Source organism: Phycodurus eques, chromosome 3 (assembly GCF_024500275.1).
Source record: "Phycodurus eques isolate BA_2022a chromosome 3, UOR_Pequ_1.1, whole genome shotgun sequence".
Classification (NCBI taxonomy): Eukaryota; Metazoa; Chordata; class Actinopteri; order Syngnathiformes; family Syngnathidae; genus Phycodurus; species Phycodurus eques.
In genome coordinates this window covers 13144368-13156671 of record NC_084527.1, presented here as the reverse complement: position 1 = coordinate 13156671, position 12304 = coordinate 13144368, and the positions used below count along the sequence as shown (strand labels likewise).

Sequence of the window (12304 nt, the reverse complement as noted above, 5' to 3'; positions counted from 1 at the left end):
TAAATTCCCAGAATCCAATCACAAATGTGGTTTGATTTTTAATGCAAAAATTCCTGTTTATGTGTCGCAGAGTCTGTGAATGAAAGCAAGGAGAAGCGCAGCCACAGTCCAGAAACTGAGAAGCCAGAAGCTGCTCCCACTGTTGAGGATGCAGGAGAGTACACCTCCCTTAAGGATACCAGTGTCGTTAAACCGGAGGGCGGTGATCAACCTGTGTTGAAGTCCTCGGACAGTGAAGGCTCTACCAGCGGTTCAGAGTACGCAGCTGCAACCCTCTACGCCCGAATTGCCCGTCTCTCCAAGCAGTCCAAGGAGGAGGAAAATATTGGCAAAGATGGGGACTTACCAAACCCAGAGTATAAGCGTAACGGAAAACCACCACCGTCACCTGGTAAACCCAAGCCACGGCCACCAGACCCCTCAACCAAGCCAAAGGTATCGTGGATCCACGGAAGCACTCCCCAGCCAGAACAGCAAGGGCAGGCTGGGATTAAAGCCCTCACCGTTCCGAAAGAGAAAAAGAGGAGCCCCAGTGACGTCTCAGCCAAGAGTGAGAAGAGCAGTGATCAGCAGAGAAAGCACGACGGTGACACACATGGCTCACCCAATAAACACAAACCTCTTCGAGGCAAGAAGTCTGGGGATGAGCACAGCAGTCCCAGTCACATGGAGCACATCAATGGTGTGGTTCAGAGCGCCCTCAGGAAGATTAGTAACTTCCACACCACTACGTCTGAGAAGAAGAGTACTGATACTTCAAAAGAGACCCACAAGGATCCCCCTAAGAGCCCCAAGGTCATCCATCCCCACATGAACTCTGAGGCCGCCACCCTCCTAGCTGCTCAGCTCAAGGAGAAAACCCAAAGCATCAACAGGAACGAGGGGACGGGCCTGACGAAGACCAACGGACTATCAACACCCAAGGGAACCCGGGAGAGGCCCACACCTCCGCAGAAAGCCAAAAGGACCCCGTCCACAGGCTTGAGCCAGCAGGGATCCACTAAGCCACTGCTGCCCACCTCCAACAGCCTCCAGAAGATGGTGGCGCCCATCACCACTGACCACGGGACCCCTGAAGCCAAGAGCCCGGAAAAGCAGGACTTGAACGGCTCAAGGGCGGGGGATCCGGTGGCCGATGCTACACCGAAGAAGACTCCCATTAAAAAGCCACCGAGGAAGAAAGGCAAGGAGGCTACTTTGGATACGCCAGAGAGCAAAACACCCCAGCAAAAGACAGCCATCATGCCACCCCAGATGGTCAAGTAAGTGTGTTTATTTCACAAATTTGCTGCATTTGTATGCAAAGAGACTAAAAATGTATTCGTTGGAAACTGACACAAGTCTGCAGTGACACCAGGGCCTACGAACGTGTGATGAATGTTTTTTAACCAAAGATCATCATATCATATCTATATGCATTCCACCATCTGTATTTGTTTCAAAACACAATCTGTGGCCAATGCTTCATTCAAGAAAACTGGGAAGTTGGATACATGCCAGTTGGAGCTTCGCGGTCTGATCTCATTCCTTACAAAAAAATTTAAATTAAAATAAAGTTGCCAACTGTGATGAAAAAAAAAATGTTTGCGAAGAGACAGTCAATAGTTCAGGCAAGAAATCAAAACTTCTTAAAAAGATTATCTTGCATTGTGTCTACTATTGGGCATTTGGATTTCAATTTCCTTGACTATAGGGAACACAAACAATCTATGAATCAAATAATTATTTTTAAAGATGGTGTTTATTGGGGTGGAATAATCTCTCTCTTTAATTTTTTTGAATGCCAGTTCAATGTTTTAATGCCAGTAAGAATAATATTGCTGGAAGAGTTTCCATGGGATGGATGTTGCTCTGAACTAACAGCAATCACCTCTGCTGGTTTAGGTCACACAGTGCAGTCTGTTTCTGTCGTCCATCCATCCATTTTCTGAGCCGCTTCTCCATGCTGGAGCCAATCCCAGCTATCATCGGGCACGAGGCAGGGTACACCCTGAACTGGTTGCCAGGCAATCGGAGGGCACACATAAACAAACAACCATTCTCACTCACATTCACACCTAGGGGCAATTTGGAGACTTCAATTAACCTACCATGCATGTTTTTGGGATGTGGGAGGAAACCGGCGTGACCAGAGAAAACCCACTCAGGCACGGGGAGAACATGCAAACTCCACACAGGCGGGGCCAGGGATTGAACCCCGGTCCTCAGAACTGTGAGCCAGACGCTCTAACCAGTCGTTTACCGTGCCGCTGTTTCTGTCGTTTCACTCAAAATGAAACAACTTCCATGCGGGTATAAAACGACAATACCTAGTCAGAATACATACATTCCCCTAACTCGTGACAAACCTGTTGCACTTTTCCTGGTCAGAAGTTGGAAATTTGCGACTTCCCAGTTTTCTAGAATGCAACATTAGTCAAACCAGCAGCTCTGCAGTGTATCATTCTGTTTATAAATACTCTTCACAGGTACTAAACATACTGGTTCCTCTGAAGATGACAAGCTATTTTTCTCACATTTCTGTGGACCAGCATGCATGATAGAAAAAACATTTTTTTTTACCTTTTGTAGCCAACTCAATATTTTACACAATTCTGAATTAATGTAACAGATGCAGGGGTGTGAAGGAGTGAGCAAACTCAAGCAGTTTGCAAAATAGTAAGACATAGACTTGAGTACAAGTCCGGAATTTACAGTGATGCTTGCTGTCCAGATGCTCCTGACCTATAAACAGAAAGTTTTTTTGTGATGTTTAGTGTTTCACTTTTTCTTAGCTGTGAAAACCAACCAACCAACCAAGTAGAAAAGGTTCCAAGTTACAAAGACATCAGCAGATTTGGAGCAGATTTTCTTGATTTTGAGTGTTTGGACAGGCACCCAAATCACCAGAATGTTGCTCCTTGGACAGAAATCAACATATTAAGCTGAAATCCCAAGCCAACGTTGGGCTGCGTGAACTTTTTGTCATGCTTATGAAACCCTTTAAACCGTCCATTTTCCAAACCACAGTCATCTGGTGTTCGCGCAAGCTGCATTTAATAAAACATAACTTTGGTGTAATGTTTTGTCTATGAACGCATGTGTCAAGAAACGACTGTTCTCTCAAAAAACAGATGAATGAATGTGATAAGGACCTTTTTCTCTTGTCTGTTTCTGTCATCAGGTTATAATAAAGATTTTTTTAAAAAAACATCAAATGTTTTGGCCGAAAGGATCATATTGTCATTCAATGCTGAAGTAACAAGCTGCTTTTTAGGGTGAAACTAAATGGTAGCGTGTTAAAGTGTGCCTCGACTGTGGATCAGTTTAAGCAACATAATTTTATTAGCTAGTCTCCCTTGTTTTGTGTTGGTTTTAAGCAAAAGGTGGAATCACAGGTACTTAAACTGGAATGATTCATGTTTTTTCAAGAGGAAACGGTTTATTGTTCAGGGTGTTGTTGAATAACTATTTTGAAAGTTTGTCTTTTTTAAGGTACAAGTTCCTATGTTACTTTTGCATCTTTTTCAACATGTATAAATTGTGTACTTTTTACTGTCTTTGTAAGCTGTGCTTATATGACCCTCTGTGTTTTTTCTCTGTGTGTGTCAATGAACTGGCCTTCATGTTGTATGTTCCAAAGGAGTATTAGGGCCACACTGAAAAGAGAAATTGTGAAATTATGAGAAAAAGCTGTAAAGTTACAACTCCCACACAAATTAACGCAACAGTCTGAGACGAACAGCTGCCATCTTTCCTTCGTGTAATGCTATTAATTATTCTCAAAACTTTTTTTTGTTGATGATTGAACAAAGACAACAAAAGAGGTGTTTTCTTTATGTTCAGGTCTTTCTCAAGAGCAGACAAATGTTTTGACAATCACATTAAAAGCCCTATAAAGTGAATTCAAAGATTTGTTTCTCAATACTCGTGCTCAGACTCACTCTCTGAATCCCGATTTGGTATGTACTGTATGTTGACAGTAACGAATGACTTCCAGTTAGAATTGAATCGTTACTCCTTGTACTGTTCCAAACTAAAGAAATGTCATTGTCCAACTAATACAAAATCCAATTAGACTATTTCAAAACTATTGATTGAACAGAAAAGAGAGTACTGTGGCACAGTTTGACTGACGCTTCTCCCTCCGGAAAATATGTTCCTTTAGATAGTTTAAAATGGCTTACTTTAACCAGGATCCGTCATCCGATGTTGTGCTGTAAAATGTGTAAATCCACGCTGGCTGGGACCAGCTGCCTCCTTTTTGAACCAATTTGATTTCATAAATTTCCAGCTCTGGAAAAGAATGGAAAATGGAAAAATTGTGTGGAAATATATTCATGTTTCCAAGAATGTTACAATAGCTCTATTTTCTAAAACAAAATGTTTTTTTAGGAATCTTGGAAGAGCAGCTACAATTCTGTTTGTGCGAGACCACGCAGTATTATTCCATGGTCTTGGTGAATACTTGATTCTGATTGGCTCAGAAAATTCCATCAAACATCCCATCGAATGTCTCAAGCAGTTCCTGTCAAAACCTAATTTCATTGTTCCAAATAAATGCGCACCACCCTTTGCCGTTAGATTATACGAGCAAACATAGCAACCTGACACAGTGAGATTTTCTGATAAGTAAACATACTTTACTCTGATGATGCAAATTAGCTCATTTAAAACAATAGTGAATGATTTAGTCATTCACTTCAATTGGTAATTACAACACCTTTCATGACTGGGATGCTGCTGAGGAAGTGAGGCAAAAATGAAGTGACAGCAGAATGAGTTAACTCATTCAGATTTAAACCAACTCGCAGACAAGAAGGGATGAAATCAATGTAAAGAAAACAACTAAATTAAAATGCTGAGACACATCCTGGCACAAAAACTGACAACTGAGAACTGAACACATCACTGTTGATGTTTTGAATGATACCCTGCGACACTTTTAAGCCGCCGTCCAGTCAACGAAGACCGACAGAGACTACAGCGTTGCTAGCCTGATAGCTGGCCTCAACCACACATAAATATACCGAATGTATACGTAATAAGGAAAACTGATTTTATCGTCATACCTGTGGTTGTTATTTAACATTGTAAAACTAGAAAAAGTATTTGCTGGAGTACTGAATAGCGTTTACATTCCCTTAGAAAGTTATGGGATTGGAATAGTCATAGTCAAGCCCTCAGACGTTGCAAGAGAAAATAAATTGTTTTATTACTATATTATTATAAACAAAGGCCGAAAATCCATCTATCTATCCATTTTCTGAGCCGCTTATCCTCACTAGGGTCGCGGGCGCGCTGGAGCCTATCCCAGCTGTCATCGGGCAGGAGGCGGGGTACACCCTGAACTGGTTGCCAGCCAATCGCAGGGCACATACAAACAGACAACCATTCGCACTCACAGTCATGCCTACGGGCAATTTAGAGTCTCCAATTAATGCATGTTTTTGGGATGTGGGAGGAAACCGGAGTGCCCGGAGAAAACCCACGCAGGCACGGGGAGAACATGCAAACTCCACACAGCCGGGGCCAGGGATTGAACCCGGGTCCTCAGAACTGTGAGGCTGACGCTCTAACCAGTCGCAGCGCTGCTCAGAATAAAGTAAGAAGAATGACATCCTAAGATTCGGTCTGATTCGAGTCTGAAAATTCTGATTAGATGATCGCATGAGTCACTACCCATTCAGGAACAGGCAAACATGAACTGTGTAGTACTCAATTGTGGAGGTACTCTAGCGTTAAAGTGTTTTTCACCATGTCGGTTTTTCTGACTTTTTGGGTGGCGCCCAGTGACACACTTGGGCATCCGGCATGAGTCGCTCCTCCCCCACTATCTAACAACTTGAGCGCCATCGTTCAAATCAGTGGTTATCCCGCTTAAGTGTGTGTTACGTAGTTATTACTAAGCGTATTTCTATCTACCGCTACAGCGTGCAGTTAGCTAGCTGGCTATGCCTTACATCTTATATCTTGCCTTGATGGCACATTTTGCAGAACAGCTCTGTGCCGTTCTTTAAATTCCCAAGAGAGGAGGCTAAGCCTACGAAAAGTCCACTGCCCGTTCGCCGGCCCAGCGGAGCCCCGGAAACATGTTAGCTCGCAAGCTAGCTGGTGGCTGGTGCCTTTCGTTGCGGCGTGAAGAGCCCTGCAACGACCCGGTAGGATGTATTCCAGCCAGCAGAGGCTTTAAGCAGATATATTTTCACAGCGCAAACATGTAGGGATGTGTAGGTATCAGAAAGATGCTAGACAAAGTAGTATTAATTTTTCAGCGGGGCATAGTTTCATGCATTCAACGTACAAACGCCGTTAGAGAGCGGAGATAAGGGCTTGATTTTTGACAATTTTGAAGCCTCATTTCATAGAATATATTTTTTTTTAATCATTCAAATTTGGCAGGGCTGTTCACACTCTTCTATGTGGTGTGTCAAATTTACAAAAAAATAATAATCATCATTTGTACTTTACGGGGACTTGAAATCACATGATTGTTTGTCAGACTTAAATGAAATAATTATGCATAGTTGTTTTTTGGGTTTTTTTGTACAATTTGTGTCTTCATAATATTTGTGATATGCCTTTATCGACACCCAAAGGAACAAAAATTAAAAGGTTGTCTTGGCTAAATCAGGCCGTTTGAGAGGGTGGCCCGGTCTCATGCAAGTGACATACTGCTGAATTGTGATTAGGGATTTTGTTACCATGGCGCCTCGGGGCTGAGCTTGAGGCGACTGTTCTTAAAGCCCTGAAGGTAAAACAACGACTGCAAACTGCTGTGAAGCCAGCACTTCATCACCAAGCCGACAAATTGCACTTGTCAATTACAGTGTTTGTTGTAGTGTTTGACCGCTCTGTGTCCAGACTAAAAATGAATGGTGCATGCCCAAAGCCCCCACTGACCAATTTAAACAAGTCAACCATTTTTTTTTACTGTGCGGACATAATACTCCTTTGTACTATGTTACTTTTTTTTATTTTTTTTTTACTTTTTAATCAAAATTCCATCCTGTAAAGTTCACAATGTAATTGTTCTCTGTTGATGTTATTGTTTGTGGAACACTTAACTGCATGATGCAGAGTATAATTATATGGCATTAACAGCTGCACAGGAAAACTGTAAACTCCACCTACCCCTTTTCCATACAAGAAATGATTGTACAATATGATGATACCACTGACGAAACCATTGCATACGAAAAACCATAACGTGTAATAATGATGTGGCAATTTTTAAATTGGGGGCTTGCATTTGTGTACAGGAGGGCCTCAAATGCTGTAACACTGTTACCAGCTGTAAAAGTGTATTTTGTCCTTTGGGGTTTGTTTTTAAGCATATTTGTATGGTCATTAAGTCGGTGTTCTCATTTACTTACCTGGAATTAAAAAAAAAAACATTTTTTAAAAAGCAATGCCACTATTGTGAGACCAGCTGTAGCTTTTTGTAGGGCACGGAACCATATTTGATCACTTCAATTTGAGGCTGGATTAGAACCATGTGATGTTTTTCACAGAAAGCTTGGAATAAACCTGAAAAGTTATAATTCAATAAAATCAATAACTGCTTGTTATTATAAATAAGATCATTTTTATTAAAAATAGAGAAAAACATTGAAGTAGAAAAATATTTTGTATTAGTGTTTCAATGACTGGCTTTTAAATCAGTTTCTAAACATCAGATTATTTGTTGTGGCCTTCTCAGGGATGCTTGACCCATATTCAGCTATTATTCCAGACAACACTCAGCTAGAACATCTGTGCTGTAGAAAAAAAAGTACATATTGACTCATAATCCAATAAACGTCCAATTGTCTTTCATCCTTGATATTTGACCCTTTCCTGTGGGTCCAAGCAGCAGGGTTCTGGGGTCGACAACCGCCCTTCAAAGAGGCAGAGGAAACCAGGGAACTGTTAGTTTGGATCGCTCCGGGATGGGGGACAAGAGCTCCTTTCACAAGGGGAAACAGTGGAATGTCTGTAACAGGACGCAATCACGCGCTGCGTATATGTCCTCCTTAGCGGGACATAGCCGAGGCTGTGAAGACATTGAAGGAAGAGGATGCACATAAGAATGGATGGAGAGATCATGTGGTTGGTAATTGGAGCCAGAAGGCAAAACAGCTTTGTTTTCACTTCATCTGTAATTTTTGGAGGGTTGAATGCATGAATGCAAGCAATTTTGAGAACAACCAAAGTGAAATGCAATCTGTTATGATGGGCCAAAACATTTTCTTCATGGGAAATAGACATAGAAATACAGTGGTGCCTTGAGATACGAGTAACCTGACTTACAAATGTTTGTAGATTAATTTTTTTGCTTTGACTTGCAGGCAAAATTTGGAAAGATTTTGGTAGTCAACTCACTCACTTGACAACAAAGTAGCAGTTGGGCACATAGTCAAAAATTCTTTAAAAAATGCTTCAATCTGTTCATTGCTGCTCCCAGTTGAAGTATACTGCCAATCTCCACTGTCCAAAGTTGTTCAGGGCAGATAAACTAACGGGTTCTCTGTACACCCTTTGGCGATTTGGACACAGAGTCGTTTATTGGTAGGTCGACTGAAAACTATCACTTCCGTGCAACATGGAGAATGGAATGGGATAAACAAACACAGGAACTCAAATAAACAGCCGTGTGTCAACGTGACTGTGTGGGTGTTCTTTTTTTATTTTTTTTACACCAACTACCACCTAAAAAAAAATACTTAGCTCTCTTAAGTACCACCATAGTGACCAACGTAATGAGTTGTACGGTAAATGAGATGGAGAAAATGGCGGAAATAACAATAAATCCAGTGACCCGAGCTTTAGGACACAATACAAATAGCGTAACTTGACGTGGTAAAGAAAGCACAGTGATGGACGAAGATTGAATATACCAGGTTAATTGAAAGTGGCAGAAATATGTTTGATTTAAGTAATCGAACAATACAAATGTTAGATTAAAATCAAATATAGCCACACATGCTTCACTTGTAGTATGTCTCCTCCACCTCCTCATAATAAGCGAAGAAAAGGTTTTATTGACGTGAGCATTGTGAAATATATTCACATATTGTACCAGTGGCGGGCAGCGCATTTGGTACATGGGACTTAAGAGGGGACTTAATTGACTTAATCCTCTTCTTGATACCAACACTATCACGTTGCAGTTATAAAACCATCAATATTACACAAAAATGCAATACAACAACATGCAACTGTGGCACGTACATCATCAGGAGCAGTTCAAAATCATTAATATCTAATAACCTGACAAAAACATTTTTAAAAAATCATCAATCATGAGAGATGCTGATAATTGAATGTATTAATATGTGCAAATTGCTAAAGATGCGTTTTTTTAGTTTAAGTTCACTGCAGCAAGGTTTGCTCTACGCAACCAATCAGAGGATGGGAAAATGCTGAGGTCATCGAAGGCCATCAAACTTTTTAAATCTGATTGGTTCAAGAAACAGTCCCACAGTGTTTGTTACATGGGCCAGCACTCCTGGTAATGAAGTGAAGAAATGGGTCCAAGCATGAAGGGGAATGTTTATAAGACAGTGGTGAAGCCAGCCATGATGTACGGATTAGAGCAGAGCTAGAGGTGGCGCAAATGAAGATGTCGAGGTTCGCTCTAGGAGTGACCAGGTTGGATAAAATTAGAAATGAGCTCATCAGAGGGACAGCCAAGGTTCGATGTTTTGGAGAAAAAGTTAGAGGGAGCAGACTTCGATGGTTTGGACACGTCCAGAGGAGCGATAGGGAGTATATTGTTAGAAGGATGATGAGGATGGAGCTGCCAGGCAAGAGAGCTAGAGGAAGACCAAAGAGAAGGTTGATGGATGTAGTGAGGGAAGACGTGAGGGCAGTTGGTGTTAGAGAGGAGGATGCGGGAGAAGGAAAAGATGGAAAAGAATGACAAGCTGTGACGACCCCTAACGGGACCAGCGCTCCTGCTTGAGAAGGCCCTGGGCAGATTAGAATGACATGGCAACACATAGTGGCTCGAATCTGATTGGACAAAAAAATTAACATTTACATACATGTACTGGAAATGGTGAGGCTAAGTGAAATACCATGAAATGAAGAGAACAGACTGTTATAAATTAATATTCATGGAGAAAAAAATACACCTCTATTTTTTTTTTACCTCTATTTTTTTGTCTTGATTTGCAGAGTGAAGAGCGCTAGCTATGCCGGTGACAAACTTCAAAATAAGCAGCAGTTTGGCAAACAGTGAACAATTCTTCGTCAAAGAGGCCAAGTGCTTTCTTCAAGCTGCTTATTCCCACTCCCAGTTGAAGTTTACTGTACAACTAAATATCCAACAAAGAGAATTTACACACGTTGTGTATTTAACAAAACCACATTAACTTAACGAAAGTCTGATAGCTTAATGCGTGCACAAAATGCCATAGACGGGCTAACGAAACGAGCAGTGATGCCGCAATAAGTATAAACTTTTAAAAAACTTGTTTTTTAACACAAGCGGTAGCAAAACATGTAGACACACGGGTATATTCCTTATCCTCTGCATGAAGCGATTACTGTTACTACAGCTAAGTTGTGACAGTCTTCTTTTGTGTTTCATTGTCAAATTTGTCAAAATGTGTCGTAGGCCTGTCTTTATGGACAGTATTATACTTCCCCCTGGTAGCCAAATTGCGCACAGCCAAATGAGTAGCACATTGCTCATTGAATTATAATGATATACAAACTGTTCAATTCTTTACATTTTATTTAATCATTTCATTACTGTATGTTTTTAGGAAGTACAATATTGTAGAGTGCTATTTATTTGATTTTTTATTAAAAATGTAATAAAACATTTTGTTTGTGTGTTTTTGTAGAGCAGGAACAGATTAATGGCATTTTCATTCATTTCAATGGGGAAAGATGAACAAATTAAACTCGAAAGTCAAGTCACCACTGTATTGGAGTTTCAGTTGTAAATGTAGGTCAGTGCTTGTGATAGCGTTTAAGCCAGCAGTGAAGGCCTTTCTGTCCGTGACCATCCACATAACGTACAGTAAGTACATTTTACATTGTACTTTCCTTCTCTGTCCCCCGTTCTGAACTTGATTATCTCTGAATCAATCTCGTCTGTCACTTTTTTTAAATACTTGGCTCTGTGTAATTGTTTTGGGTCTGCAACCCAACATCACACAAAGGAGCGACTATACGCTGCAAGGCAAAGTGTGGTCAAACAGTTGTGGTTAGACGTGTGGGAACGGGGGGCTCAGTGACATGTTGTCCGCCAGTCCAAACATGACATGGAGCGCGCCAGGCCTATCGAAACAGCAGCGCTTTAAAAAAAATTAAAAAATTTTAAAAAAAACGCAACCACCAATGAGTCAGCCAAAAACACTCCGGACCTAGAAAAACCAAGTGTTTCCATAGCAACCGGAGTCGATTGGAACCACATCTGGTAGCCATTTGAGTCCCCGCGAGGAGAGGAAGAAAGAAATTTATGAGCGAGGGGGAAAAAGACAAATATTTTCTGCAATGCAAAGCAGAAAGAAAGCGGAGTCGAGTTACACTTGAAAGCGGTTGAAAATATTAATTTGAGTCGAGAGTCGATGATGGATGAGGCTTCAGTCAAACCCGTGCGAGTGGAAGAAACATTCGAGATTTGCAGAAAGCTACTTTACACTCACCGCCAGTAGGAATGATTTCATTTTTGATTATGCGACTGACTTTTGGAAGGCCAGCCTATCAGACATGAATGTGTTGTCATTTCCTGCTATGCCGTCATTTCCCTTAGATCAGATACCAGCAGAGGAGTTTTGTTTTTATCTCTTACAGTATCAGTGTTTGCAAGAGATGTGAATGTGCTCTAATTCTAGTCATCCTTACCCTTTTACACGTCCTTTTTCGCAGGAGTGGGAAGTAACATTACTGTACTTAAATGGATTTTTCAGGTATCCTTACTTGAGTATTTATTTTTCTGACAACGTTTTACTTTTACTCCTACATTTAAAACCAGATACAGGTATATGTACTTTCGACTCTTTATTTTGTCAACGTGTTACTTTTTTCAACCTCCGCAGATGATGACACGTAAAAACAAAATAGAAATAGAGAGGTAAAATCAACCATGGTTGAGATCCCGAGTTATTGACATCTTGGGGTCTTAAATGTTGTAAAAATAAAGAAATAAATATTAACGACGACTATACAGGTACTTCTACTTAAATAAAGCATTTGAGTACTTTTGTAACCTCTGCTTTCTTTGCCCTGTGGATATGCAGTAAGTCTGAACTACTATTTACTGGAAAAGGGAGCTAAGTCTTCTCACAAGGCAAAACTGCTCAAGGGATGCCAGCATTAAATGCATGTG

The 12304-nt window shown here is 41.0% G+C and overlaps 1 protein-coding gene across 4 annotated transcripts in view; it reads left to right on the top strand.

Annotated features, from left to right (window-relative positions):
* The window catches only part of scarf2 (scavenger receptor class F, member 2), a 28753-nt gene extending 19974 nt beyond the window's left edge, over positions 1-8779 (top strand). For 2 of the 4 annotated variants that reach the window (XM_061672137.1, XM_061672135.1), the window contains exons 11-12: positions 71-1262; positions 2469-8779. In XM_061672137.1, coding sequence (XP_061528121.1) covers positions 71-1262; positions 2469-2475 — 1199 coding nt within the window. In that variant the 3' untranslated portion in view covers positions 2476-8779. Of the gene's footprint in view, positions 1-70 lie in introns of all 4 variants that reach the window. The other 2 variants (XM_061672138.1, XM_061672136.1) reach the window with 1 other exon arrangement.
* The last annotated feature ends 3525 nt before the right edge of the window (positions 8780-12304 follow it).